This window comes from Nyctereutes procyonoides, unplaced genomic scaffold (genome assembly GCF_905146905.1).
Source record: "Nyctereutes procyonoides isolate TBG_1078 unplaced genomic scaffold, NYPRO_anot_genome, whole genome shotgun sequence".
Classification (NCBI taxonomy): Eukaryota; Metazoa; Chordata; class Mammalia; order Carnivora; family Canidae; genus Nyctereutes; species Nyctereutes procyonoides.
This window is the reverse complement of record NW_026575140.1, coordinates 24,676,290-24,702,685: the sequence shown is the minus strand read 5'-3', so window position 1 is coordinate 24,702,685 and position 26,396 is coordinate 24,676,290. Positions and strand designations below refer to the sequence as shown.

At 52.7% G+C, this 26,396-nt stretch overlaps 1 protein-coding gene across 4 annotated transcripts in view; it reads right to left on the bottom strand.

Annotated features, from left to right (window-relative positions):
• ACSF3 (acyl-CoA synthetase family member 3) overlaps nt 1–25,554 on the bottom strand; it is a 50,316-nt gene extending 24,762 nt beyond the window's left edge. Inside the window, exons 1-7 of one of the 4 annotated variants that reach the window (XM_055305839.1) lie at nt 25,450–25,523; nt 23,717–23,888; nt 23,222–23,273; nt 20,165–20,857; nt 18,870–19,025; nt 6,828–6,982; nt 5,300–5,445 (exon numbers count right to left, since the gene is read on the bottom strand). In XM_055305839.1, coding sequence (XP_055161814.1) covers nt 5,300–5,445; nt 6,828–6,982; nt 18,870–19,025; nt 20,165–20,845 — 1,138 coding nt within the window. In that variant the 5' untranslated portion in view covers nt 20,846–20,857; nt 23,222–23,273; nt 23,717–23,888; nt 25,450–25,523. Of the gene's footprint in view, nt 1–5,299; nt 5,446–6,827; nt 6,983–18,869; nt 19,026–20,164; nt 20,858–22,572; nt 22,718–23,038; nt 23,115–23,221; nt 23,274–23,716; nt 23,889–25,449 lie in introns of those variants that run through there. The other 3 variants (XM_055305836.1, XM_055305838.1, XM_055305837.1) reach the window with 3 other exon arrangements.
• Nucleotides 25,555–26,396: the final 842 nt, after the last annotated feature.

Here is a 26,396-nt window from a genome sequence, read left to right as displayed (position 1 = left end):
TGTGTGCAGGTGGCCGCTAAGACTCACAGCTGCCCACAGTCTATGAGACTGGCTCTGGATGTTCATGGGGGAGACTCTTGGTGCCCAGGCTTGAGGCTGGGGCTGCTGCCACCTCCAGAAAGCCCTGGTAATGGTGGACTGTCTCCGGGGGCCATTGGAAAGCACTGGTATACAGATGGCCCAAGAGGGACTGAGCTGGCAGGCAGAGGATTCCATTAGCATTCTGGTTCATTTATTAGGCACTCAGGGTTTGCTCAGTGTGTTCATGCCCACCGAAGCACCCAGTGTGGAAGCCTGTCCTGCCCTGAGGCAGCCACAGCAAGGCCCCGCAGCCATAATAACAAAGGACCAATGTGGACAGAGGTCCCCACACCAAATGCTTGGTATCTGTGAAGACTCACATCAAGGCTTCAGACTCTTTATTTTAATCATTAAAATCAGTGAGGATTTGTCATGGGACACATGCCCGGCAGGCTGACTCTAAAAGTCTACATACGATCAGGATTCTGGGATTCAAACTCCCAGGAGGGTCAGTTAAACAGGGCCTTGGTTTGCTACCATGGTGCCATACTATCCTTGTGGCCTGTCTTCTGTATCTGAGGTCCTCCCTACAGTGCTGTCACAGAGGGCTGTTGGCTGTCTCATATCCTGGTGGCCTCACGCCTCACTCTGGTCAGGAGCCCGTGTCCCTGCCTAGTGGAAAGCACACAACCAGTTCCCTCCTGTCCCTTTGTCTTCTTGTTTTGCTTCCAAAGATTTTTAAAAAGTTAAATCTATAGGAGATACAATTAATCATCACAAAGCACACAACTCTGGCATTTTGCACATTCATGATGCTAGGCAACTGTCGCAGCCATCTAGTTCCAGAACCTTCCATCACCCCGAAGGAAACCTGAGCTGTCAGCAGTCATGCTGATAGTCTGCCTGTGTGGGTCTGCCCACTCCGGACAATCCCCACAGAGTCTCAGACATGGGATCCCCCTGGTCCTCTGGAGATGTATCTGTTCTCAGCATGTGGCCGCACAGGCACCAGGACACTTGAGATGCCAGCCAGGAAGAGAGGGAGTTTCATCCCCAGTGTGCAAATGAGACATGGGGGCCAGAGGCAAAAACTGGCCTGTGAACTTGCCCTTCACACCCCACTTCTGGCCTAGCTCAGCACACCCATGGCCATAGCAAAGACCAGATGCCACCGGACCAGTGGTCTAGACACGCCTTCCAGGTGACCTCGAGGTCCTTTCCCTTTCTAGAGTTGATAAATGGTCCCTTTCCTTGTGGATGCTTTTCAGCAACAAACTTAATTCCTCTGCCACAGATGCTGCTCCTCCCTAGGCCTCAGGCCTATGCTAACCGGGACGCAGCTCGGTGACGGCCGGTGCCAGAGCTCTGCCTGCTGGGAGACCACTTCCCACTCCTGGTACATTATGGCCGAAGTGGGTGGACGGAGGCAGTGGAGGAAAGCTGATGTGGGACAGGGCCAGCCAGGAGGATACTCAGACAGGCCGCCCTGCCCAGCCCTCCCCCACTGGCTGTCCAGTGCTGCCGCAGGCCCTGGAGTACTCATGATGCTCCCGTGTCCCCGACAGGACAAGTTTATTGTGGTTGCCCCAAGTCAGCAGCCTCCATGCTGAGGCTGAGTATGGTCATTTGCTGATCTACCACCTCCTAAGGCAGGTCAGATACTTCTTCAGATACCTGCCAGAGGTAATGGTCTCATGAATACTCAGCCAGCCGTCAGGAAGAATGATGACATCATCAACTTCACTACAGGATCTTAAGCAGGACCCATAGCCTCACTCAGAAACAAAAACTGGCTCTTCCTCCCCTTTCCTTCTTTCCCTGGGACCACAGAGGAGGTGTGTTGACAGGGCAGCTGGCCTCAGGGCAGGGGAGGTGTATGGCCCCTGCTGTGTCTGACGACTTGCAGCAGCTGTTGGAGGAGGTCAAGGGCTCAACCCAAACATTGTGCTGCCTCAGAGCTAGTTATAGTGCTGTGTCCCAGATGACCCACAACTGTCTGGCCCGGCTACATATCACAGGTTCCCACGACCCCCTCTCCTTAGGCTCAATAATTTGCTAGAGCCACTCACAGAATGCAGCACTAGATTTACCACCACCATGAAGGATGGGACTTAGGAAAAGCAGATGGAAGACATGCCCAGGAAGGGGATCCCTGAGCTCCCATGACCTCCAGGGCACTCCCTCCAGCACCTCCTCTGGTTTCTCTGGTGGTCCACAACTGAGGAAGCCACTGGGTACCAACTCAGGACACCCTCTTCCCTGCCCAGAGGGTCTACCCCACCTTCAGCGGCTTTCCCAGTCATCTCAGCACAGACTCCACTGTTGGGGACGGGGTTTCTGAGAATCACTAAGACCCCTTGGCGGCTCCAGCACCCAAGCAATTCCAAGAGTGGCAAAGACCAAATACAGATTTCTCTTAAGAAGGAGGTCCTCTAACCATCCTCCTCAACTCAAAAACACCAGCCTCTCCACCCATCGTTCTCTCCTTCTTTCAATCCACTGGTTTCTCCTTGGAATATTTTTCACAAAGGAAAAACCCTCTTCTCAGGCTCCTCCTGCCCCTCTCTGGTCTTTTCTCCATGTCGAGTGAACTAAGATCTGTAATGGAAGTGCTAACAGAATCTTAATTACAGCATCATACACAACAGTGTGACTGAAATCTCCAGGCAGAGAGACAATGACTCTAGTTTCATGGCTGGAGGTACTGGAGGGTGAGGTCCAAGCAAAGAAGATGCTGCAGTCTGCGTGGGGCAGCCATGGAGCCCACGTCTACCCTGCCCTAGCTGGCCGGGAAGACCAAGGTCCATCAGCAGTGCCCCCTCCCCCGCACCCACAGGGACAGCCTCTCTCCTAGTGTCCACACAGGGTCAGTGCTGGCCACAGTCAGGAGTGCATGTTGTTCTTCTGCATCTAACTAAGACAGTTGTCGGCTTGTCCCAGATATCTGTGATTGGCCTGTGGCTCTGTCCAGCAACTAGGGAAGGAGGCAGCTCTGCAGCTGGTCCCCAGAGAACGGAAACAGGCTGATAAGGTCCTGGCGCTCCTGTCAGCGCTCCATGGAACCCGCGGCAGGAGCCATTAGCGCCTCTGATCTCCACCTCCAATTACAGCGTGATTAGGCCCGGCAGCGCCAGGCCATGAATTATTCATCTCCCTTCACAGTAACCACCAGGGACACAGAGAAGGAATAATCAGAAGATCGACCGGCAGCAAACGACCCTCCTTGTATGGCAGGTCTCTCTTTCAAGGCTGGCCTGGCCCATGTGCCCCTGTCAGGTTCTGAGAACCTTTAAAAACAAATCCTGGTCGTCACTGCAGCGACCCTGAGAGCAACGCTCAGAGGCCATGCAGGCAGTGGGAAGGAAGGGGCTGCAAGCAGGTGTGACACGGGCCTGAGGCTGGTCGGCCGTGTCCCAAGTGCAATGGAAGCCCAGCCTGGGCATCGAAGCACACGGACAAGACCTGAAGGGGCCAAGGAAACCCCTCAACTCGGTTTCTCCAGAAATGACTCTACTTTTTTTTCCAAGCCAAAGAACCAGTCTTGTACTTAACTGCCAGTGGCCTGCGTTACAGAAAAGGTCATGGGTATTTGATCCCGAGGTAGGGAGAGAGACGGTGGCTGTGCCCTGTTCCTCACGATGGCCCCAAGGGCTGGGCAAGAGCTGCAGCCATCACCCAAGATTCAAGAACTTTCTGCCCAATAAGCCTTGAGGTCTAGAGCCTAGGTTCTGCCTTCCTCAGACAGGGTTGGAGAAGGCCAGGCTAGCCGGAGACCCTGCGTGACCTCTGTCCAGGGTGGCTGCTTGCCTCACCTGGGGATTCCGCCTCCACCACCTGGGGTGAGCACCCAGCTCCCTGTGCCCTCCATCTTGTCCTGGCTCCTAGTCTTGGCTCTCAGCCTTATGTTTGCTTCTATAATAATTAGGGCCCAGAAGGGTCCCCATGCATCTCTGTGCCCTCTCTCTTCCCTGAAACTGTGCCATGCTGCTGTGCTCTTGGCAAAGCGGGTGTCCCAGTGTAATAGTATGTATGTCCACCCGGTAACACACCAGCTGTGTGGCCCCGGGCAGCTTGGGTACCTGCCTCAGTGTCCTCGTCTACCACCTGGGCAAGATCACCCCTGCATCAGGGGCTGCTATGGACACACTGTGGCAGCTTCTTAGGAAGACAGGTGCTCATTTACCTTCTGACCACCAACTCCACCCTGGGTACCGACTCATGAGAAATAGAGGCACATGTTCACAGAGAACCTGCACTCAGACCTTTACAGCAGCTCTACTGGCAAGCATCCCAAACCAGACACGATCCAGTGTCCTTCGGCAGAGGAGCAGGCCAAGAACAGTGGCCTGTCCACACTGTGGAATCCCACTCAGCAAGGGAAAGGAACTCGCATCCACATGGATGAATCTCAGACATGTCCCACTAAGCGACCCATTAGGCCTTGTTCCCATTGACTGACATTCCAGAAAAGGTGCTAGAAGAGAAACAGGTACCTGCTTGCCTGGCCTGGGGAGGTGCTGAGTATGCCAGGGGAAGGACTGAGCTGCCAGACACTCCATGTCCCAAGAGTGTGGTTGGCTATGTGTTTTGCAAACCTCATAGGACTGCACACAGGAAGGGGAATTTTACTGTGTGTGCAAGATAAATGGACGCATGGACAGAATCACAGAGTTGTTTTGCTCTTGCCTCCAATTGGGATCTCTCTTGTTTTGGACACCCTGGAGGAGGTGCCTCATGAAGACTGGGAGAGCACTGAGAACAGCACACCACACATTCACACCTTAGGCCTGTGCTCTGCTGGCAGATTCCCTGCTGAGGACCCAGGATGTGAAAATCTGAGTTAAAGTCAGAGTGGAACATCTTACAGAAGGCTGTATGGTAGGGCCAGGGCAGGAAGCCCTGTTGGCAGCCCACATCATCCAGATAGATGGAGAGCTCCCTCACCTGCTGTCCCTACGGGCCTGGATGGGCGGGAGGCTCTGGCCGATGGCCCCCTGGTCTACACGGAAGCAGGGCCCACCCCAGGAGGCACTCTGCTGAGCACATGGGTCCTGGTCATTCCCATTCTTCCCAATGGTCACCAGGGAAGGACACTGTATAAGGAACACCCTTCTCTCCTGTCCCCGACTGGCCACTTGGGAGAAATGTGAGTGCCCACAGGGGGATAGGCCACAGCCACCTGGCTAGTACCCCAAGGTAGTTCTCTGGCCCAGTAGGACTGGCCCACCTAGGAGCTCGGGGCAGAGGGGAGGACACAGCAGGCAGGTGCTGCTCATACCTGGCACGCGCACTGTGGTCAGAGGGTTGGACAGCGCCATGCCGATCTCCGTCATCCCGTACCGTTCCAGCAAAGTGTGGCCTGTGATGCTTTGCCACTTCTCTAGCACAGGCAGAGGCAGGGCAGCTGAGCCTGAAACCATCAACCTGCCAGCACAACAGAGGCAGCCTTAGCTTCCTGGGGGTGGCCCTTGCCAGGACAACAAAAACCTGTTGTGCACAGCGCTCCTCATTCAACTCCAGTATCCTCAAGTTCATGACAAACAAGGTATCAGGGGCCAAATTTTACCTCTGTTCTTTTATTATTTTTAAAAAATTTTTAAAAATTTTTTTTTAATTTTTATTTATTTATGATAGTCACACACACAGAGAGAGAGAGAGGCAGAGACACAGGCAAAGGGAGAAGCAGGCATCATACAGAGAGCCTGACGTGGGACTCGATCCAGGGTCTCCAGGATCACGCCCTGGGCTGCAGGCGGCGCTAAACCGCTGCGCCACTGGGGCTGCCCACCTCTGTTCTTTAAAAAAGAATTTGTTGGGCGCATCTTACAGTATAAACAGGTCTTCAAAAGGAACAGGTAATCAAGGTAAAAAAAAAAAGTTTTCAGGTCTTTGGAGGCATTCTTTGCACATGACTATACACTATCTATAAACAATCCTAAATCACAGCAATAATAAGAATTTGGTTTGTGTATAAACTGCTTCCAGGCCTGAGGAGCAGGAGGGGCAGATGAAAGGAGAGAGCCCACAGCTGAGTGATGCTGCAGTGGATGAGCTCGCGGGCGTGACACACACCATGCAGCGTATGAGAGCTCCTGCTCACATCACTCCAGCACCACACACACCCCACCATATTCAGAATTTCCAGTTCACGCTGGCCAGGCAGCTCGCTCTGAGCTGGTAAAAGGCTATGCTCGCCTCAGACAGCATGTCACGTCTCTCACGTCTCTCTGGTCCCATGAAAACTCACCATGCCAGCTCGGATGGGCACTCTTAAGTGACTCAAGCTTGGGTGAAAATCGGGGAGAAGCATACTAGGTCTGCAGGTTCATAAGGTAAAGCAGAACAAGCCTCACGCCACTGAAGGACCCGCAAGATCCAGCGCCTCTATCAGGAAGGGTGCTTGTGAACAAATCTGGGAGGCACAGGACAGGGTGGGGGTGCTCCACAGGGGGTGGCTCAAGGGCCAGAGACTGAGGTGGAGGGAGATGAAGCGAGGTCAGACAGGTCAGAATGGGTGAGAGTGGGCCCTTGTCCTTCAGACTGGACCATAGGACAGAAGGACACAGAGAGACAGGTGCATCTGGACAGACTCAGAGAGAGAGAGGGAGGGAGGGAGGGAGAGAGAGAGAGAGAGAGAGAGAGAGAGAGATGGAATACGGACAGACATGCAGAAAACAGCTCGCTGTACACTTTAAAGGGAGTGGAATATACTGCTTTCTAAAACTTAGGACTGTTTTACTAAACATATGTGATGTTAGTTGATCTTTAAGGCTTTCTGGGCCAGAGAATGGACTATTTCCATTTACCTAATCCTCTCTTCACAAACTGCACGGACAAAATCCTGAACGTGAGGCTGGGTGAAATGTCTGTCATAATAATCCATCAGCTTGGCATAGATTGTAGGCACTGCCATAAATACGTTAATCCGTGGAGTTTCACAGCCTAAGAGCTTTTCCCAAACCTAGAAAGGAAAAAAAAAAAAAAAAGGAAAGAGCAAAACGTGAGAAAACATGCACACACTCTGACGCAGGCAGGCTCATCCAGCTCCAGCACATCTTAATGGAGACACCCCCTTCCTTCTCTTTAAAGATCCATAAATGGCTCCCAATACAAGGCCTCTCACTTGGCTGATGCAGCCTCTGGCTATTGCTGTGGAAGTCCCCTTTGCCAGGAGATACTGGTGTCAGGCCACAGGGTAACCGTGACAAGAGCAGAGGCACAGCCCTGGCGTTGGATCTTGTCAGGAGAGATGGGGCACCTCATGCTCTTCCAAGGGGCACCTGTGAGCCTTGGGTCAGCATAAGGCCCGGCACCAGCAGCTGCTCAAAGATGGTGAACATATGACTGTCTGGTTATATTAGAAAAAGTCACATGAATTTTATATTTCCTTTGGTAACAGATGCTTTCTTTTCTTTCTCCTTCCTTCCTTCCTTCCTTCCTTCCTTCCTTCCTTCCTTCCTTCCTTCCTTCCTTCTTTCTCTCTCTCTTTCTTTTTCTTTCTTTCTTTCTTTCTTTCTTTCTTTCTTTCTTTCTTTCTTTCTTTCTTTCTTTTTTCTTTCTTTCTTTCGATTTTATTTATTTGACAGAGAGAGTAAGCAAGCACAGGCAGAGGGAGCAGCAGGAGATGTAGAAGCAGACTCCCCCACTGAGCAGGAGCCCGATGCAAGACTTGATCCCAGGACCCCAGGATCATGACTGGAGCTGAAGGCAGATAGATGCTTCACGACTGAGCCACCCAGGCACCCTGCTTCCTGTTTTAATATAAAGATGTTCTATGTGCCTCACTGGTTAAAGAGCTTGGGTGTGACCCCCAGTGTTCAAGAAAAGCTGACACAGCCCCCTCATTCTGTGGCTCTCTTCACCCCAGTGTTGCCGTGTAAGCCTCTGGCCAGGATGAGCACAGGAGGCTCACAGGACCCCAAACACATATAGACCTTGCCCCGTGACATTCGAGGGGCCAATCCCACACACTCTGACCCCTACATGGACAGGCTGTGTGGAGGGCAGGTGTGTCTCTGAGGGGAAATACTATCATTCTTTTAAAGACAATGATTAGTGCCCCTTATATTGCAAAGCATGTAGAGAAACAGGAATATGTGAGCCATAATTAGGGAAAAAAGTCAACAGAAGCAGACCCTCAGAAGATGCTGGAATTATCAGACAAGGAATTCTTTTTTTTTTTTTAAGATTTTATTTATTTATTCATGAGACACACACAGACACACACACACACACACAGAGAGAGAGAGAGAGAGAGAGAGAGAGAGAGAGACGGGCAGAGGAAGAAGCAGGCTCCATGCAGGGAGCCCAATGTGGGACTCGATCCCGGGACCCCAGGATCATGGCCCAAGCCAAAGGCAGACACCTAACTGCTGAGCCATCCAGGCATCCCCAGACAAGGAATTCAAGATAATTACAGGCCTATGAAACTTAGAAGGAAAGATGAAAAAAAGGAGGGAAAATCAAGGATTTCATTGGAGAAGTAGAAACATAAAACAGAACAATTATTAAACTCGGAGACAAGTCATCTGAAGCCACAAATTCACTGGACAGACTCAGACATGGATGAGACTATGCGGAAGAAAGGATAGAAGCTGCAAGACATGGGCTCATGGAAAAGATCTGCACCAAAGCGAGGCAGGACAGACAGGAGACAGGGTAGTGGGAAAGACACGCCAGCACAGCACACCTGGGGGCTTGGCAGAGACTCCCCATGTCCGTGGGCAGGCAGCCTCAACATGGATGAGATGGCAAGTCTCCCCACCCAAGCCACAGTATCAACGTGCTCCCCCCAAACGCCAACAAACTCTGGTTCCAACAACCGACAAGCTGACTCTACCACTCTCATGGAAGGGTAGAGACTCAAAAGAGCCAAAACAAGCATGAAAAAGGAGAGAATAAGTGTGGAGGGCTCATTCCTCTCGACTCTTAAACTTGTTCTAATGCAAGAGTGACCAGTGCAGCGTGGTGCTGGTGGAAGATCAGACCTCCAGATGAATGACCAACCAGAGCCCACAAATAAACCAATACATGTGTGGCCAATTGTTTGTTTTAAAAACTTACTGATTGGGCAGCCCTGGTGGCGCAGCGGTTTAGCGCCGCCTGCAGCCCAGGGTGTGATCCTGGAGACCCGGGATGGGGTCCCACATCGGGCTCCCTGCATGGAGCCTGCTTCTCCCTCTGCCTGTTTCTCTGCCTCTCTCTCTCTCTCTCTCTCTCTCTGTCTCTCATGAATAAATAAATAAAATCTTTAAAAAAAAAGCCTGGTTTCCTTTAAAAAAATAAAAATAAAAACTTACTGATTTATTGATTTATTCATTTGAGAGAGAGAGAGAGAGAGCACACCTGCATGCGCAAGCAAGTGCAGGGGAGGGGCAGAGGAGGAGGGAGAGGGAGAAGCAAACTCCCCCCTGAGCACAGAGTCTGACACAGGCTCGATCTCACAACCCTCAGATCATGACCTGAGCTGAAACCAAGAGTCAGATGCTCAACAGACCATACCACCCAGGTGCCCCATGGCCAACTGGTGTTTTTTTTTTTTTTTTAAAGATTATTTATTTATTCGCGAGAGATACAGAGAGAAAGGCAAAGACACAGGCAGAGGGAGAAGCAGGCTCCATGCAGGCAGCCCGATGTGGGACTCGATCCTGGGATTCCAGGATCATGCCCTGAGCCAAAGGCAGACGCTCAACCATTGAGCCACCCAGGTGTCCCCCAACTGGTTTTTGACAAAGGAGGCCTCATTTCAAATGGGTAAAGAATAATTTTTTTTAACAGTGTTAGATCAACTGAACACCACGTACAAAAAGATGAATTTTAGACCTTTGTCACATACAAAAATTAGTCCAAACTGAATCAGAGACCTAAATGCATAAGCTAAACTATAAAACTTCTAGGAAAAAATCTTCATGATCTTGTTTGAGCAAAGATTTCTCAGATATGACACCAAAAGCATGATCTAGGAAATTAATTGATACAATGGACTTCATCAAACTAAAAACGTGTTTCAGAAGATACCATTAAGAAAATGAAGAGATAGGGCACCTGGGTGGCTCAGTGGTTGAGCGTCTACCTTCAACTCAGGTCATGATCCCAGGGTCCTGGGATGGAGACCCACACTGGGCTTTCCATAGGGAACCTGCTTCTACCTCTGCCTATGTCTCTGCCTCTCTCTGTGCTTCTCATGAAAAAATAAATAAAATCTAAAAAAAAAAAAAAAAAAAAAAAAAAAGAAGAGACAAGCCAGACTGGGAGAAAATATTTGCAAACCATCTGACAAAAGACATATCCAGAATATACAAATACTTACTAGTCAATAAGACAAATAACGAGTATAAAAATGGGCAAAAGGTCTAAACAGTTCACCCAGGAAGATATAAGGATGCAAACAAGACCATGAAAAAAATGCTCAACATCATTAGTCATTAAGGAAATGCAAATTGAGGGGGCACAGCTCAGTTGGTTAAGTGTCTGAGTCTTGATTTCAGCTCAGGTCATGATCTCAGGGTTGTGGGATTGAGCCCCATATTGGGCTCTGCACTCAGTGTGGAGTCTGTTGCAGATTCTCTCTCCCTCTGTCCCTCCTTGCTCATATTCTCTCTCTCAAATGATCTTAAAAATGAAAAGGAAATGCAAATTGAAACCATAGTAGATCTCACTTTATATGTACTAGAATAACTCTAACAATAACTTAAACAACAAGAAGGGCTGGCACTGATGTGGTGAGACTAGGGTCCTTGCACACTGCTAGTGAGAATGTAATCAAGAGCCAATGTGGGAAATAGTTGGGCAGTTTCCTGAAATACAAAACATAAACTTGCCCTACAATCCGACAATCTATTCCTGCATATCTCTATAAGGTACGTGAAAACATGACCACACAGGGATTTGGGTGCAAATGTTCACGGCAGCATTATTCCTAATGGACAAAAACTGGAAGCAACCCAAAGCCCATTGGATGGTTCACAGGCAAAGAGAGCATGTGAAGCGACACAATGGGGTGCTCTTCAGAAACAAAAAGAGCAAACACTGGCCCACATGCTACAACATGAGTGAGACTCAGAGGTGTTCTGCACAAAGAAGGAAGCACACATAAGACTCTGCAAGCCATAGGACTCAGTGTCATGCAGTGTCCCAGAAAGGAAACATGCAGAGGCAGAGGCAGACAGGGCTGCATGGGAGTAGGGAGTGAGACAATGGCTGGGCAACTCTAGGTTTACGAAAAATCACTTAATCATGTACAATAGTGACTTTCACAGTATGAGAATTACATCTCGGCAGAGCTGTGAGAAAGACACAACATGAACACTTCAGGGAAACAAGCTTGGAGACTCATGAACCTGAAAGAGCATGGGGGAGGGCCACAAAAGGAAAGGCCTGGTAATCACCATAGAAGTTATAGACTCCTGACGACTTAAGGTAACAATGATGATGTGTCATGAAGACGAAGTCAGGAAGGAATAAAGAACAAGAGGTCAAAGGCACAGAAATCACGGGTGCATTAGAGAAAAACTGTGACACAAGAGTGAGCACAGTAATGGGAGGAAAACATAAACCACCTGTATCAGAGCTAAAGGAGGCATCGCCACAGATCCCAGGGACACAGGAGAGAAACTTGAACTACCATGAATTTCACAGTTTTGATGAAATGGAAAAATTCCTTTAAAAACAAAAACTTACTAAAACTGACATAAGAAACAAAATAGGAAATATTAGAAGTCTTACATATGTTAAAGAAACTGAACCCTTAATTAAAAGCCCTTCTGGAGAGGTCTGGCCCACATGGCTTCCAGGGTGACCTCAGTAAACACTCAAGGGAAGACCAGTGTCAGCCTTATACCAACCTGCCCAGGGAGGAAAAGCCTTAAAAAGGGAAGCACTGCCTCAACACAGAAGCCCAGCAAGGAGGTCATGAGATGGCTACAGACCCGTATTCCTTCTAAACATAGATGCAAAAGCTTAAGCAAAATATCAGCAAATCAGGGAACCCTGGGTGGCGCAGCGGTTTAGCACCTGCCTTTGGCCCAGGGCGCGATCCTGGAGACCCGGATCGAGTCCCACGTCAGGCTCCCGGTGCATGGAGCCTGCTTCTCCCTCTGCCTATGTCTCTGCCTCCCTCTCTCTCTCTGTGTGACTATCATAAATAAATAAAAAATTAAAAAAATATATCAGCAAATCAGATCTAGCAACACATAAAAGGACAATTCATCCCACTCTTAGGAAGTCTGCTTGCAGGGCTGCAAGGTTAGGAAGCTAGAAACACGACAGAGTTTAATCAGTGTAAGTAACTGCATTAGCAGACTAAAGGGGGAAATAGATAATAAGTAAATACAGGGGCAGATGCCATGTGATCATCACAGTAGATAAGGCCATCTGTAATACTCTACCCCTCTAAGATAAGAGCTCTCAGCAGACAAGGAGGAGCTAGCCCATCTTCGAGCTCATATACAGCAACTATAAAACCAACAGCTAGCAATCAATTGTGCAATGTTAATGCTTTCTCCAAAAACTGTGAATAAGTCAATGATATCCACACCATGACCATTTCCAAATCAGAGTTACAAAAGTAAAAATTCTCTGTATCACAAGACACTTAAAAAAGACATTGGTTTGTGAAACCAAAACCAGACTGGAGAAGATTCACAATAGGTTATTCTGACAAAGGCCTTTTATCCAGAATATATAAAGAACACCTACAGACCAATAACAAAAAGACAGCTCAATTTGAAAAGATTTTTGAATGACCAACAAGCACATGAGAAAGTACTCAAAAGAAATGCAAATTTTATAACAAAAATGAGGTAGCAGGGCACATGCAGGAGGGTGGACAAAATGCAAAAAGCCTGGCAGGGGTGGAGCTCTGCCTCCCTTGTCACTGCTGACAGAAGCAGAAAACAGAAACCACATTTTGGCAGTTTCTCATAAAGTCAAACTACATGACTCCACAACCCAGTAATTCTACCCCTGTGTATTTACCCCAAAGAAATGAAAATATACATCTGCAGAAAAACTTCAATGGAATGTTCCCGGCTGTTTTACTCATAAAGCCAAAATGGACACCACCCAATGTCTACCAACAGGAAAATGGATGAGCAGCAGTGGGACCCCTGCTGATGAGGAGGCATTAACTGTTGTCAGGTGGATGTGGATAAATCTCAAAGATGTCATGGTGACAGCAATGAGATACAGGACTGTGGTCACTGTGAGTCCAGCACGTGTAAGGTTCAGGAACAGATTAGTGGTGTCATGGTAATAAAATGCAATGAGGTGGCTGGAAGGAGGTACAACAGACCTCCCGGCAGGATGGGAACATTTTAGATCCTGAGCCCAGAGGGCCCACACACATTTACCACAACATAGTGAACTATGTATATTGAGATCGCACGGTGTGTGCACCACATCTCAACAAAAGGAAGCGGAAATGCACACATACTCAACACCCACTGAAATGGCTGGAAGTCACATGACTATCAATGTCAAGTGTTGGTGAGAACATGGAGCCACTCTCACCCCTTGCTGGTGGGGGATTAAACATACAGCTGTCCTGGAGAACTCTTCCACAGTTTCACCAAAATTAAAGATGTGTCCGGCCTGGTGGGCGTCCAGCAGAGACCCAAGAGAGGTGTCCACAAAAAGATCCTTATGAGAATGTCCATTGCAGCTTTATTCATAATGTCCCTCAGACTGAAAACAACCCAACGTCCTTCAGGGGCAGCATGGACAAGCAAGAGGACACAACATAGCAACACAAAAGACAAAGTGACAAGTGATGCAGTGTGAGAATGCATCTCAGTACCGTGCGATGAGCTAAAGAGCACAAAGGAGCATGCCCTGTAAAGCTCATGCCCAAAGAGCATGTGGAAGGCGTCCACAGTACAGGAGTTGGGCCAGCATTAGCTCTGGTGGGTTTGGGAGGGGCACTGAGGCAGGAGGAGACCTTCTGGGGTGAAGAGAATGTCCACTGTCTTCATTCGGGTGTGGATGGCTGCACAGGTGTGTCACAGACATAAAGGCAGATGCTGCACACCTAACGTACATACAATTGAATGTACGTAAACTGTTATCAATGAAGTAAATGCAGCCATGACAACATGCCCCTGCAGGCAGACATTCACCATCCTGAAGTCTCCCCACCATCACCACAGCAACAGAGAAACCCAGAATCTCATCACCAATTCTCAGGAAATACAGGGGACAGGGAAACACGTTTAATGACGCTATCGGGATGCAATCTGCATAAAACAGACTTTGCCAAGTCTACAGGACCCACAGCCTGATTTCTTTTTTTTTTTTTTTAAGATTTATTCTTATTTATTTATGGTAGACACAGAGAGCGAGAGAGAGAGAGAGAGAGGCAGAGGGAGAAGCAGGCTCCATGCCAGGAGCCCAACGCGGGACTTGATCCTGGGACTCCAGGATCGCGCCCTGGGCCAAAGGCAGGTGCGAAACCGCTGAGCCACCTAGGGATCCCCCACAGCCTGATTTCTTAAACAAACTAAACATGCCAGGAAAACAGAGAGGAACCTGCAGGGGAAGCCACAGGTGGTGTCTGCACGAGGCAGGCATCATTTAGATCTAATCCCAACACAATGTAGACTGAGGTGGTCCTGGCAGTGAGGGTACTGCTGGTGACACATGACAGCAGAGACTCTCGTTCTTTACTCCCTGTGATGACAGTGCTGTCACAACTCTAAGAAAAAGAAGCATCCTTAGCTTTTAGAGATGCAGAAATCATCTGATAGCTGGCATTCCTTTCAAACTAACTTTGACACGGGAGAAGGTGTTTCCAGCTCAAACAAGAATGACCCTGAGTCAGGAGCAGCTGAGGCTGGGCAAAGGCACATGGCCATTCCTCTCTCTTGTAGATGTCTGAAACATTACTTACTTTAACAAGTTTTAAGATTATGATGAAAGGGTTTAGATTAAATTATCTCTCTAAAGGCCTCTAAAACTGATAATGTACAATTCTTTACAGGCAATGAACTGAATACTTATTAGTCAGAAAATACTAAGAATAGATGTTCAACCAAACATTTGGCATGACTGAGGAAGTTCACTTAGGTGGACATGACCCCACTTTATTACTGAGCAGAGAAACGAGAAGTGAAGATAAAACATGGCAAGCTTCCTGCAATCCACACCTCCTCCAGCTGAGTAGAGAGGGGACAGACCTAATAGCTCAAAACCAGGGGGTACGTACCAAGCAGCAAGCCCAGCAAGGACAGGAAATCCATGCGGATGGGACAGCTGCCTAACAGGGTCCTCAGAGCCCTGGTGTGGCCATGACCATGACCTGGGCCTGCAATTCCATCTCTGCCCCCCACCATGGCACTGATCCGACTACATCTAAGGTCCCTTCCAAGCTCTGGAATGCAGACTTGTTGGAAATTCCATGTGGAGCAGAAGCGTGGGTCTTTCAAATCAGTGCTGTCCTGGGCAGCACCCTCATGGCCACCTGTCACTGGGGAAGGTGCGGCTTTGGGAGGACTCCAGCCAAAATGAGTGTGGATGTCCTGATCTGGCTGAGGAGGAACTGCCTGATGCCACATAGCATTTAAATGCATGGCTGACCTGTTGCAGACCCTGTCACCTCCCAGCCTGATGAGTCCTGACAACACCCTCAACTTGGCCAGATCTTACCCTGCCCACCCAGGGCCTGCCTGTTACCAGCAATACGTGGACCAGAGGGCACATGACGGGACAGACTTCCACTGTACCACTTCCCAGGGAGGCACCGTGAGGGGGTTCATCCCTCACCTGTTGCCCTGGCATGAGAGGAGGGAGGGCAGGGCTCATGAGCTGTCCATCCATTCTGGGGTCCTGTGGTCCTGGCCAGGCCTTCTCTACTGGCCGTACACATGGTCCCCAGGCTTCCCACATGAGGTTAAAGGAAGGATGGAGCACATGGTCAGCCAAATGAAGGGTGCTGACCAGTCCTACAGACCTCCATGCTGGCATGTGACCCCAGCACACATCTACCAGATGCTGCCTCCTGAGGACGCCTGTCTCGGAATTTACCCAAGTCAGCAGAGGCAGTAGCTGCTGTCCTGAAGCATGACATTTACAGCAGCAGTGTCTCCTCCATGCTGTCCCAACGCATCCATAAACTAAAAACTGCACATTTGGGGGATTCCTTGCAGAAAACAAGCCTCCCCAGCCCTCCCTTTTATTCGCAAAAGCATTTCTGAGGCAGATAGACCACTGGGCCCTGCTCTGCCATGAGATGTCACAGCACAAATCAGACAGCAGTTCCCAAATCAGGCTGCACCCAGGAACCCTTGGGAGCTTTAAAATTTAACGAGTTGGGGCCCCAGACCCCCTGGCTGCGGCAGTGTGAGGGTCACTCACCCTTTCCCCACATGGCCTGCTGTGTGGCCAGGACTGGAAAGCTGGGGTTAGGTCCTGGCCCTGGAGGGCTGCAAGGCAGGTTGGGCACTCCAGGCAAGGCTGAATCAGCCTAAAACAATGACCCCAAGGATCAAACCACTACTCATTCTTTTTTGTAATCCTTAACAACACAGAAGGAGGTTCTTGTGAAGCTACTCTGGCCAAAAGTGGGCAGTGAGGACACCCCACAACCAGAGAGCAGAGGCAGGAAAACAGCTGCTGTCAGGTCCTGCGGTTCCCGTGCACACCCTGCCCCTGAGACCCCCCATTTGAGGCCCACATGACTGTAGGCACCCTGACACACACACTGCCCGGAAGTACCACCCACCCTCCACCTCTCACCAAGATGCTCGTTTTCCAGATCCCAGAATGAACCTGTTCTGGGGCCACTGGTCTCCCAGGGCAGCATGTTTAACCAAGGGAAACGGTATCCTGGGCAGGGGGTGACCTGGCAGCCTGCATGGCTGAGCCCCTGGAAGCTGTGGTCTCAGTGCTCAGAGTCCTGACCTCACATGACTGGGGTTCTTGGGGCATCGTCCTACCTCATCTGTCTGGCACAACCTCTGCCCAGCAGGCAGGTCCCCCGCTGGTCCCACGGCCCTACCCTGATTTAGTGCCTTTGGTGGAAATCGCCCCCTCTATGACGTGCGGTGCCCCTGGGGAGTCAGCGCCAGGAATCCATACAGATGCAGGAGAGACTCAGCCTAATCAACAGCCATACTTTGTCCCTCGGGTGGTGAGAGCAGGCTGTTGACCCACCCACCTTCCTGCCTGTCTTCACATCACTGCCGTCTCACCAGACCACATCACAGGGCATGGAGAGCCACACTGGGCTCAGTGGGGTGACCTGTAGAGCCCAGGACCCCAGGCCGTCTAATACCATTACAGAAGCCTGGCCACAGCTCTAGATGGGTTCCTTAACAGAGGCCTAGACTAAGCCCAGTGTCTGAAAGTGCAGCACCTATGAAAACCATCCTGAGCCGAAATCCTGTAAAGCAAAGCAGTAACCACTGTTAATTTCTACAGACAAAATGTCTGGCATTTCCAGGCCCCAAAAATAATCTGAGGCTTTTCTGATACCTTAGAATACATCTTGCTAACGGATGCAAAATATAAATAAAGGACAGACGCTCACAGACAAACATGTACGTACAAGCCCAGAGCTCTGCAGGAAGTGACGAGGCTTAAGCCCCTGATCCCTGCCCTGTTCCAGGAGACAGGAAGGTGGATGCTGCTGAATGCTGGAGACCAGGGACTCTGGCTTCCCAGGGTCCCTTTGTGAGGAAAGTAACAAGTGACCAAAATGCAAGCTCCGAGCTGCTGGGCAGAGAATCAGACAGACCCTCCAAGGGGCAGAGAGCCTTCAAATAGCTGGAGTGCTAGGTGAGCGCCGGCTGCAGTGTGTGCTCGGTCCCTGCCTGCTGGGGGTGGTCTACCCTGCTGGGGACAGTCCACTCTGTGGGGATGGTCCACCCTGCTGGATGGCCCCTGCACAGCCACCAACTCATGCAGCCTGTGCACGCTAGGGGCCCGGCCCTGTGGTTTCCTGTACTCTCTGCTTTGGCAATCTGGCCATTTTGTGATTTGAGAACTAGTATGGAGACCTGAACACAAAGGTTTTTTTCCACATCCTCCTTTTCAACCTTTCACCTGTGAATAAAAGTTCTATTCACCATGTAAGTTATAGTGAAAATCAACAAAAATCTCAGGTTTCTTTCAAAGCACTGTGCTTCACGGCCTCCCTGCAGAGTGGCTCCTCCCAGGACACATGTGTGCAGACCTCAGCAAGGGCACTCTGTGCAGAGCCCAGCCTTGACCATGACAGAGGTGACATAGGCTCACAGAGTATCCAGTGGCAGGTCGGCATCTGACCCAGGTCTCTCCTCCCTGCACAGTGGCACCCTCATCACTGCATGCTGCTTAGCCCGGCTGGGGGGAGGGGGGAGAAAACGTGCTGGGGGGCATACCAGGAGAGCAAGAGAGCCCTCGGCTGGACCTCCTGCTCCAGGACAAAGGAAAGCTGGTGTGCTTGGCTGAGCAATAGACCCAACGTCCCATCTAGTCCACATGGACATGTCACCTCATGTGGCAAAAGGGACTCTCCAGACATGGTTTAAGGTAAGGCTTCTGAGAAAGGAGGGTCCCCTGGACATGCAGGTGGGTCTGATGTGATCACAAGGTCTACAGGAGGCAGGCAGAGCAGGGGGAAGGCAGCTACCACAAAAGGGCGCAGTGGTGTCAGAGGCTGGAGGCAGCAAGGAAAGGCCTCTCCAGGCGCAAGCAGCCCTGCCCATACCCCAACTTTCATGCCACAAGACCATGGAATTGACTTTAGAACTGAGAGGATCAATGTGTGTTGTTTTAAGCTCTTCTAGTTTGGGATAATTTGTTCCAGCAGCAACAGGGGACTGGCACAGCTGGCAAAGTCTATACTGCAGAGTGGGGCATCTAGTCCAACTTACCAGCTGAGCATTGAACTCAGGGAGCATCACACAGGTGGCCCCCACCCAGAGGGGACAGAGCAGCTTGTTTACAACGCCGTGTACATGGTGCAGCGGGAGGACGTGCAGGATCACATCGTGTTTACTCCACGCCCACTTGTGGACCAGCCCTGTCACCTGTGGGATGACAGCACAACCTCAGACAGGAGGGAAGGAAGGAAGCCAGCCGGCCAGTGAGGAAGAGGAGTGGGGAGGCTCACATTCTGGTGTCCTGCCCTTCTCAGCATCTGAGGATGACAGTGGTCATGTGACCATGGGTGTGTTGGGTTACTTTCAGACTCCCACGTCCAAGAACACTGCAGGACACGGTCAGGGCTTAGATGGGAGGGGGGCGTCCCAAGTCCTTCACGTATCTTGCTGGCTTTACCGCCAGGCAGTCAGAGGTGCTCCAGCCCGCCTGTGGGATCCTGAGCCTTAGCAGAGTTCACGCTTGAACCCAATCGCCCACCCTGCATCACCTGTCTGGTTCTGGTGCCTCCCTCATCCCAACTGAATGGTCACCGAACCCAGAGTTGGGTTTCTACCACATGCTTAGCTGTTACTGAGGAGCAGCGTGAAATGTGACCAGTGGAATCTTCTGCAAAGTACCAGTGAGGATGGCGCCCCGCATGCCTCAGTGACTGCTGTGGCAAACATATATGACATACTTACCCCCTTGCAGAGACCAGTCAGCAGATGGTCTCTCTGGACAAGTGTGTCTTCTCTGTCTCCTGACAGAGCAGACCTATCAATGGTGCCTTGCCTGCAGCCTGGACTCAGTTTACCCCAATGGAGGGGACCGAACTAGCCTGAGACCCAAGGGCATTGACCTCATACCTGATCTTTGTGGTTCTGAGACTCTATTTTACTGCTCCAAGCATACAAGAGCCTTGCTCGCACGTACTCATATTTTTTGGAAGGAGGAAGGATATAAGTTATAGGTGAATAAAGCAGCTGGGGAGCTTGGCTGAGACACTGAGGCCACGGAACAGGATCCTTGAGTCCTGTGCGGGGGCTTCCCAGGTCAGGCCTATTTCGGTGCTGTCTCTGGAACCCTCACTACACCGCCACAGTGCCACCGGCCACAGTGCCATCCACTTGCTACGTATCCCTGAGGATGCCTTGGTGGGCCCATGGGTCCCAGGGCTGCGGTCACTTCTGGCCGCACACGTCAGGGAGGGTTGGCAGAACAGTGGCAGCTATGGCACCACAGAGGAAAGGAAAGGCAAGCAGATCACCACCCCGGAGGCCCCAGCATGAGGTGTGCGAGCACTCACCATGGCCCTGATGTTGTGGTGAGTGCTCAGGACTCCCTTGGGCTTCCCCGTGGTCCCACTGGTGTAGATGATCATGGCACCACGGTCCCTCCAGTTCCGCTCCCAAACCTTCCCCTCCCCAGGCTCCTCGGCTGCCGCACCATAAACCGTGGACGAGAGAGGCAGCAGTGGGACCCCCAGCTTCTTGACCACTGGGCGCAGGAGCTCCATGTACTCCTGGCCCGCAAGGACCACGGAGCTCCGGGAGTCCCGGATGAAATACTCCAGCTCGGCCGGGGGGTGCTTCTTGTAGAGGGGGACAGCAATGCCTCCGCTCATCCATGAGGCCCACTGTGCAACCACATAGGAGACGTCATTGGAGCACAGGAAGGAGACCCTCTCCTCCTGGAGGTCCCCGCCAGTGCACTCGCGGAGCCTGCACACCTCCTGGGACAGGCGGAGGCTGTGGTAGTAAAGGTCCTTGTATGTGTGGTGGCCATACTGGTCAACGAGAGCAATCCTGTCTCCAAAGGCCAGGGCGCGGGTAAACACAGGGGCGCTCTTGTCAGGACAGGCGGCTGGGGCTGTGTGCAGGGGGCTGCTTCCTCTGCGTCTCAAGGGAGTCGGCCAGCGGGAGGCCACAGCACAGCGCAGGCGCCAGAAGGACATGGCCAGGTGGCCCAGCGTCACACCTATAGACATCCACTTGGGTACCTGGGGCGGGGCCGAAGAGAGAGGAGCAGTGCAGGTTACTGCCTCCAGACCTGTTCCACCACAGAGCAGTGTGTGGGACACCTGGCCAGATGGGGTCTGCCTGGCTTCATCCACCAGGTGCCGTCCTGAAACAGGAGACGCGACACACAATGCGGCACCTTCAGGGTTTACTGTCCAATGTTCCAGGGCTTTATTTACTCTCATTAAAGAATTTGCAAAATATATGAGACTCTAAAACAACTAAATTTGGTAAAACCAAGGAAAAGCAAATTCAATGCCCTTAAAGTAAATTCTGAATAAAATCTGAGCTGGGAAATCACGTGCAAAGAGGAGTAAGTCCCGAGGGCCGCCAAGCACCCATTCTCTGTCCACCAGCGGGCAAAGCCTGGAGCCTCTGGCACACAGAGCTCAGATTCGCGGCTCGCTCCTGCTCTGCATGCTTCCCACAGGGAGGGCATTTGGCAACGAGGTGGCCTGCAGAGTCTCAAATAAAGTGAACATATGTGTCCCAAGAGTGTCAGCTTGGGTTTAGGCTAAGACATGATTCCTCCCTCTCCCCCTGCTAACATGACGATAAAATAACAGCCCAGTGTGGCCAGAGAGATGGGAGAGCCTGCTGGGAGAGGCTGTGGCTAGCCAGCCACCTACTGGAATGTCCTGAGCGCCGAGAGAAGGGAGAGCCAGGCAGCTTCCTGCGGTCTGTCTGAAGCTCTGGCCTTTGAGGGCCATTTTGGCTCTGTGCCCATGTCCTACTCTGGGACATGGCCTCACAGGGACATGACACGAATGGGTGTACACTGTCCACATGGCTTCTGCAAGGATGGCAGTTTATAACCGAAGTTCAGCCCCATTCCAGAGGTCAGGAGCCTGCCAGCTACCCTGGACTCTGCCTCCTGTGTATCCAGAGCCAGGGTAGCCTGGGAGGTCAGCCACAGCCATTCACCCTGGCTTGAAATCCCCACCTGCACAGCTCCTTCAGGGGTTACCGTGCCTCTCTCCCTGGGCAAGTGCCTTGCCCCTTTCTGGGCCCCATGACCTGAAGCACATGAGTGGACACACTTGCTCCTCAGGCATGTCTCATGAGTACCACTCGACACTGACAGTGAGAAGGCACCTCTCAAACTACGAGTCTGGGCCTCATGACCTCACCTTCTACCACCCTCTTAGCAAACAAGGAGATCACCTTTGACCCCATGTCATGCACAAAAAATTCATAGGTGCTTAGCTTCCAGGTCAGGGACAGAGCCCAACCTGCACCATCCCTCCCGCAGCGAAGCACACATCAGCTCAGGACCACACACCCTCCATTCCCGTGGGCAGAGGGCATTCCTGGGCCAGAGGGCACCTCTGAGTGCTACGGGCTAGTGGGATGCCTGGTGGCCCACAACACTGTCAAACAGAAGCCGTACATCTTGTGCCCCTCCTGCAGGCCCAGCAGAACAAAGACGCTGAGGAAGGACCCTGGCAGGGGCCCTAGGTGCCCCCGATGCCTCCCTCCTGCTCCGTCTCCCTGCCCTCCACCCCCCACCCCAGGGACACATGGCGAGGCCCCTTTCCCATCAGCAGGCTCGCTCCCTGACAGATCCACACTTCTCTCTCTCTCAGTAACTTGCTACAGGGGGAAACTAATGTGTTATTGTTTGTTATGTGCACCAAACAGTTTTGTTCTCTGTTCTTAATTTAAAAACAGATTACACACAACACTTTATAATTACCTAACAAAACAAACAAGCTCCACGGCAATAAGAATTGCCAGAACGGGGGGTTATGCTTTGAACGCGAGCCACTCAGTGAGCTGGTTCTGGTGTCATTTATTTTTTAAAACTGGAGATGCTTCTGCTTCAGCATTAGTATTTTCTTCTACACACAAAAGACAAAAAACAAAATTTTCTGGATGGTGGATCTACAGGGTGTTTGTAACTATCTATAGCTCTGATTTCCCAAGCGATAGGAGCAAACAGCCAGCAGTGAATGGCATTCTTCTATTCATTAGAACTACTGGTTCCTAAACAGTTTGTGTCGACAGTGACATCAGCCCTGCTGCCTGGACACTGCGCACCCGCAGAGAAAGCCAATTGGGGAAGGAAGGGCCGCCAGTGCCAGCACCTGAACTCACAGGGGGTAGTTCCAGGAATAGATGCCCAGAAGAGGCCCTCTCAATGCTCCCCCATAGGTGCTCACCTGGAAGTGCTCACCAGGTGGTGCTCGCCAGGTGGTGCTCGCCAGGAGGTGCTTGGCTGGGAGACCACAGTCTACCCTGAACAGATTGATGTTTTGGCTTGCTCAAGGCAGGGCCCAAATCCCCTGACCTTGAGGACTTTAGCTTTGTTCTGTTAATGAGCAAGTGATTTGGGGGTCGCATACCTGAGAGATTCACAAGCTGCTCTGAAGAGATGGCCCCATGCTCCCACACGTTCTGCGGGAGAATAAGCAGCGTAACCTCTCTGGAGGGGACTGTGGTGATATTTACCCAAATTAAGTTATTTTAGTTGTGAGGTACCCCCAGGTCCAGAATGCCCAGGAAGAGACCCCACCTTCCGACCACGGGGCCTTATTTGGTCACAGGGCTGGCTCCCCATCTCCCCCAGCAGCACAGCCTGGAGCGACACGGCCACCAAGGACATGCAGTGAGGCCATGGGGCTTTCTGTCTCAATGGCCCAACTTCACAAAACTGGTCTCCGCACATGGGCCAGCCCGGGAGAAGCAGCGTCACTGTGCAGCAGTGCAACAGAACCTCAGCCAACAGCACAGAAACCCGCATTTTGGGAAGCAGAGCGTCCCCTCCTCCCCCCGGGGACACTCTCAGATTGCCCCAGCTGCAGGTGTCCGGCCAGAGACGTGGCAGAGACCATTGTTACCTTAACTGTGAGACTCCAGGGCAGACCACCAGCACACGTGGGCCTCTCGGAAGCCTTGCCCAACACGCAGCGCTGCACCTGTGGTTTCCCTCAACACACACCTGGGCGTCTGCCCCGTCCCTCCTGGTTTCTTCACGTGTGGAAGCCTTCATGTCCCCATGTAATAACAAGACTGTGGCACAGCCAGTGCAGGGACCGTCAGCATGCAAGGGGGACCAACGGCTGCAGCACCGTTAGCCTGGTGCTCGCCAGGGAGGCCCGCGACAAAGATCACTTCATAAGTGATACTTGCATTCAAACGAAGGTGGCTGGTTTCGAAATGAATAAAATGGCACCTGATGGGCCGACGCCAGCCTGCCCCACACCCCCCAGAGCCTGAACATAAAGTGGAGCCCAGCACTTTCTGTCGTGTGCTGCCTCAGTGGTCTGGGTGCGAGTGGACCGCATTCTCCTGGCGGCGGAAGGCATTCATTTCAACACCACGCCTGCGGGTTTCGGGGGCTGTTTTCAAGGTTATGTTTTTAAGTGACAGACTTAAAACATTCACGCTGCATTCATGAACACTACATTCAAATCAAAACACTGAAAGGGAAAGACACATGCTTAAACCCATATCCGTATTAGGAAGTCAAAAGTCGTCTCAAAAATGCCATAACAAACCACGAGAGACACCTAACTCTGGGAAAAGAACAAGGGGTGGTGGAAGGGGAGGTGGGCAGGGGATAGGGTGACTAGGTAACGGGCACTGAGGGGGGCACTTGGCGGGATGAACACTGGGTGTTATGCTATATGTTGGCAAATCGAACTCCAATAAAAAATAAAAAGAAAAAAAAAGAAGAAAAATTATCAAAAAAAAAAAAAAGCCATCTGGAGGGATAAGGCTTGCAATCCCAAGTCTGGCGTCCACTCCAACGACTGAGTCGGGCTCGACAAGGGTAGGTGCCGGGGCATGGGCCCTCTTGTCCGGGTGGTTACCTCCCGCCACCCCCCCCACCATGCTCCCACCTGGGCCCCTGGCACAACATCTCCCCACATGAGGGCTCTAACTCCTCACCCCTTCTCTTCCCAGCAAAGTCTTCGGTCTGGATCACAGTCTCCCCGGCCTCCCAGAAGGGGGCTGCTCCCAGGGCCTTCCAATCACCTGGCCCCCCGCGGTCACTGCCCAGAACCAGAGCCCCTGGACCACACACGGGGGCCAGCCCCCCAGGTGTGCAGGTGCACCCCCCCACCCGGCTGGCCCTCCCCTGTCATGCCCATCCCGGCCCTGGCCCCCAGGTGTGCAGGTGCACCCCCACACCCGGCCGGCCCTCCCCTGTCACGTCTGCCCCAGCCCCCAGTTGTCCAGGTGCACCCCCACACCCGGCTGGCCCTCCTGTCATGCCTGCCCCGCCCTGGCCCCCAGGTGTGCAGGTACAGCCGCACACCTGGCTGGCCCTCCTCTGCCCCGCCCGCCCCGACCCCCAGGTGTACAGGTGCACCCCCCCACCGGGCTGGCCCTCCCGTCATGCCCGCCCCGGCCCCCAGGTGTGCAGGTGCACCCCACACCCGGCTGCCCCCCCCTCCGTCATGCCCGCCCCGGCCCCCAGGTGTGCAGGTGCACCCCACGCTGGGCGCAGGGTGGGGAGCGGGGAGCGGCCTGAGCAGCACAGGAGCGGCGGCCGGGCCGGGGTCCCTGCACGCGACCACGGCCACCTGCGGGGTCGGGGGGTGGCGCGGGGCGGAGGGCGCCCTACCTGGCCGGAGGGACGCCCGCTCCTCCTCTCCCCGCGGCTCCTCGGGGGCCGGGGCCGGAACCGGAACCGCGGCTGCGTCCCTCCCCAGCGGGTCCTCCGGGAGCGGCGGCGGAGGAGGCGGCAGTTCCGGCGGCGGTTCGGCCCGGCTCCCCCGCCCCGGCTCCCCCGCCCCGGCTGCCCCGCCCCGGCTGCCCCGCCCCGGCTCCCCCGCCCCGCCCTCGTGCCCTGCGGCCGCGCAGCCTGCGGGCCCGGAGCCCGACCCTCCCGGACCGGCAGCCTGACCCGAGACCAGGGGGCCCGTGGTGCTGGGAGAGAGCGGCTCCGGAACGGCGGGGAAATAAGCCGCAAAGAAGCTGCGGGCTGCGGCTGGCTCCTGCTGGGGGCGGGCGGGGGCGCCTGGGTCGGGGAGGGCGCCGGCCCGCGGGAGGGGCAGCTTCCCGGTTCTGCAGGGAATGTGTGACTCTAGAATAATAAGGCTGAATCCTAGGCGCCCCCGCCCCCCCACCCCCCACCCCCACCCTGTGATGCTACCAGCAGGCCGACCCCAGGAGGTGCTTGGTCATGGGGACCCTCCTGCCTTGACAGCAGAGGCCCCCGGGGGCCCCCTTGCCCTTTGGGGGGACACACAGACCTTGAACCGGGAAGCGGGTCCTCAGCGAGTCCGCTGGTGCCTTGGTCTCCAGCTTCCATCTGGGGGACTGTCCGCAGCAGCGGTCGGGGGGCTCCCCACCTCGCCTCTGTGCCCGGTCAGACGGACTCATCCTTCCTGTCCACCTCACGTCCAGTCCTGCTTGGTTCTCCTTCAGAACCCCTCCGGGGCCGGGAAGGCCTGACTTCACTCCCGGGGACTGAGGCAGCCCCCTCCTGGCCCCAGCAATAGACGGGCCCAGTGGAATTCTGAGTCCCATCCCCACTGCCCCCCGGGGAACCTCCACCTGACGGCATCC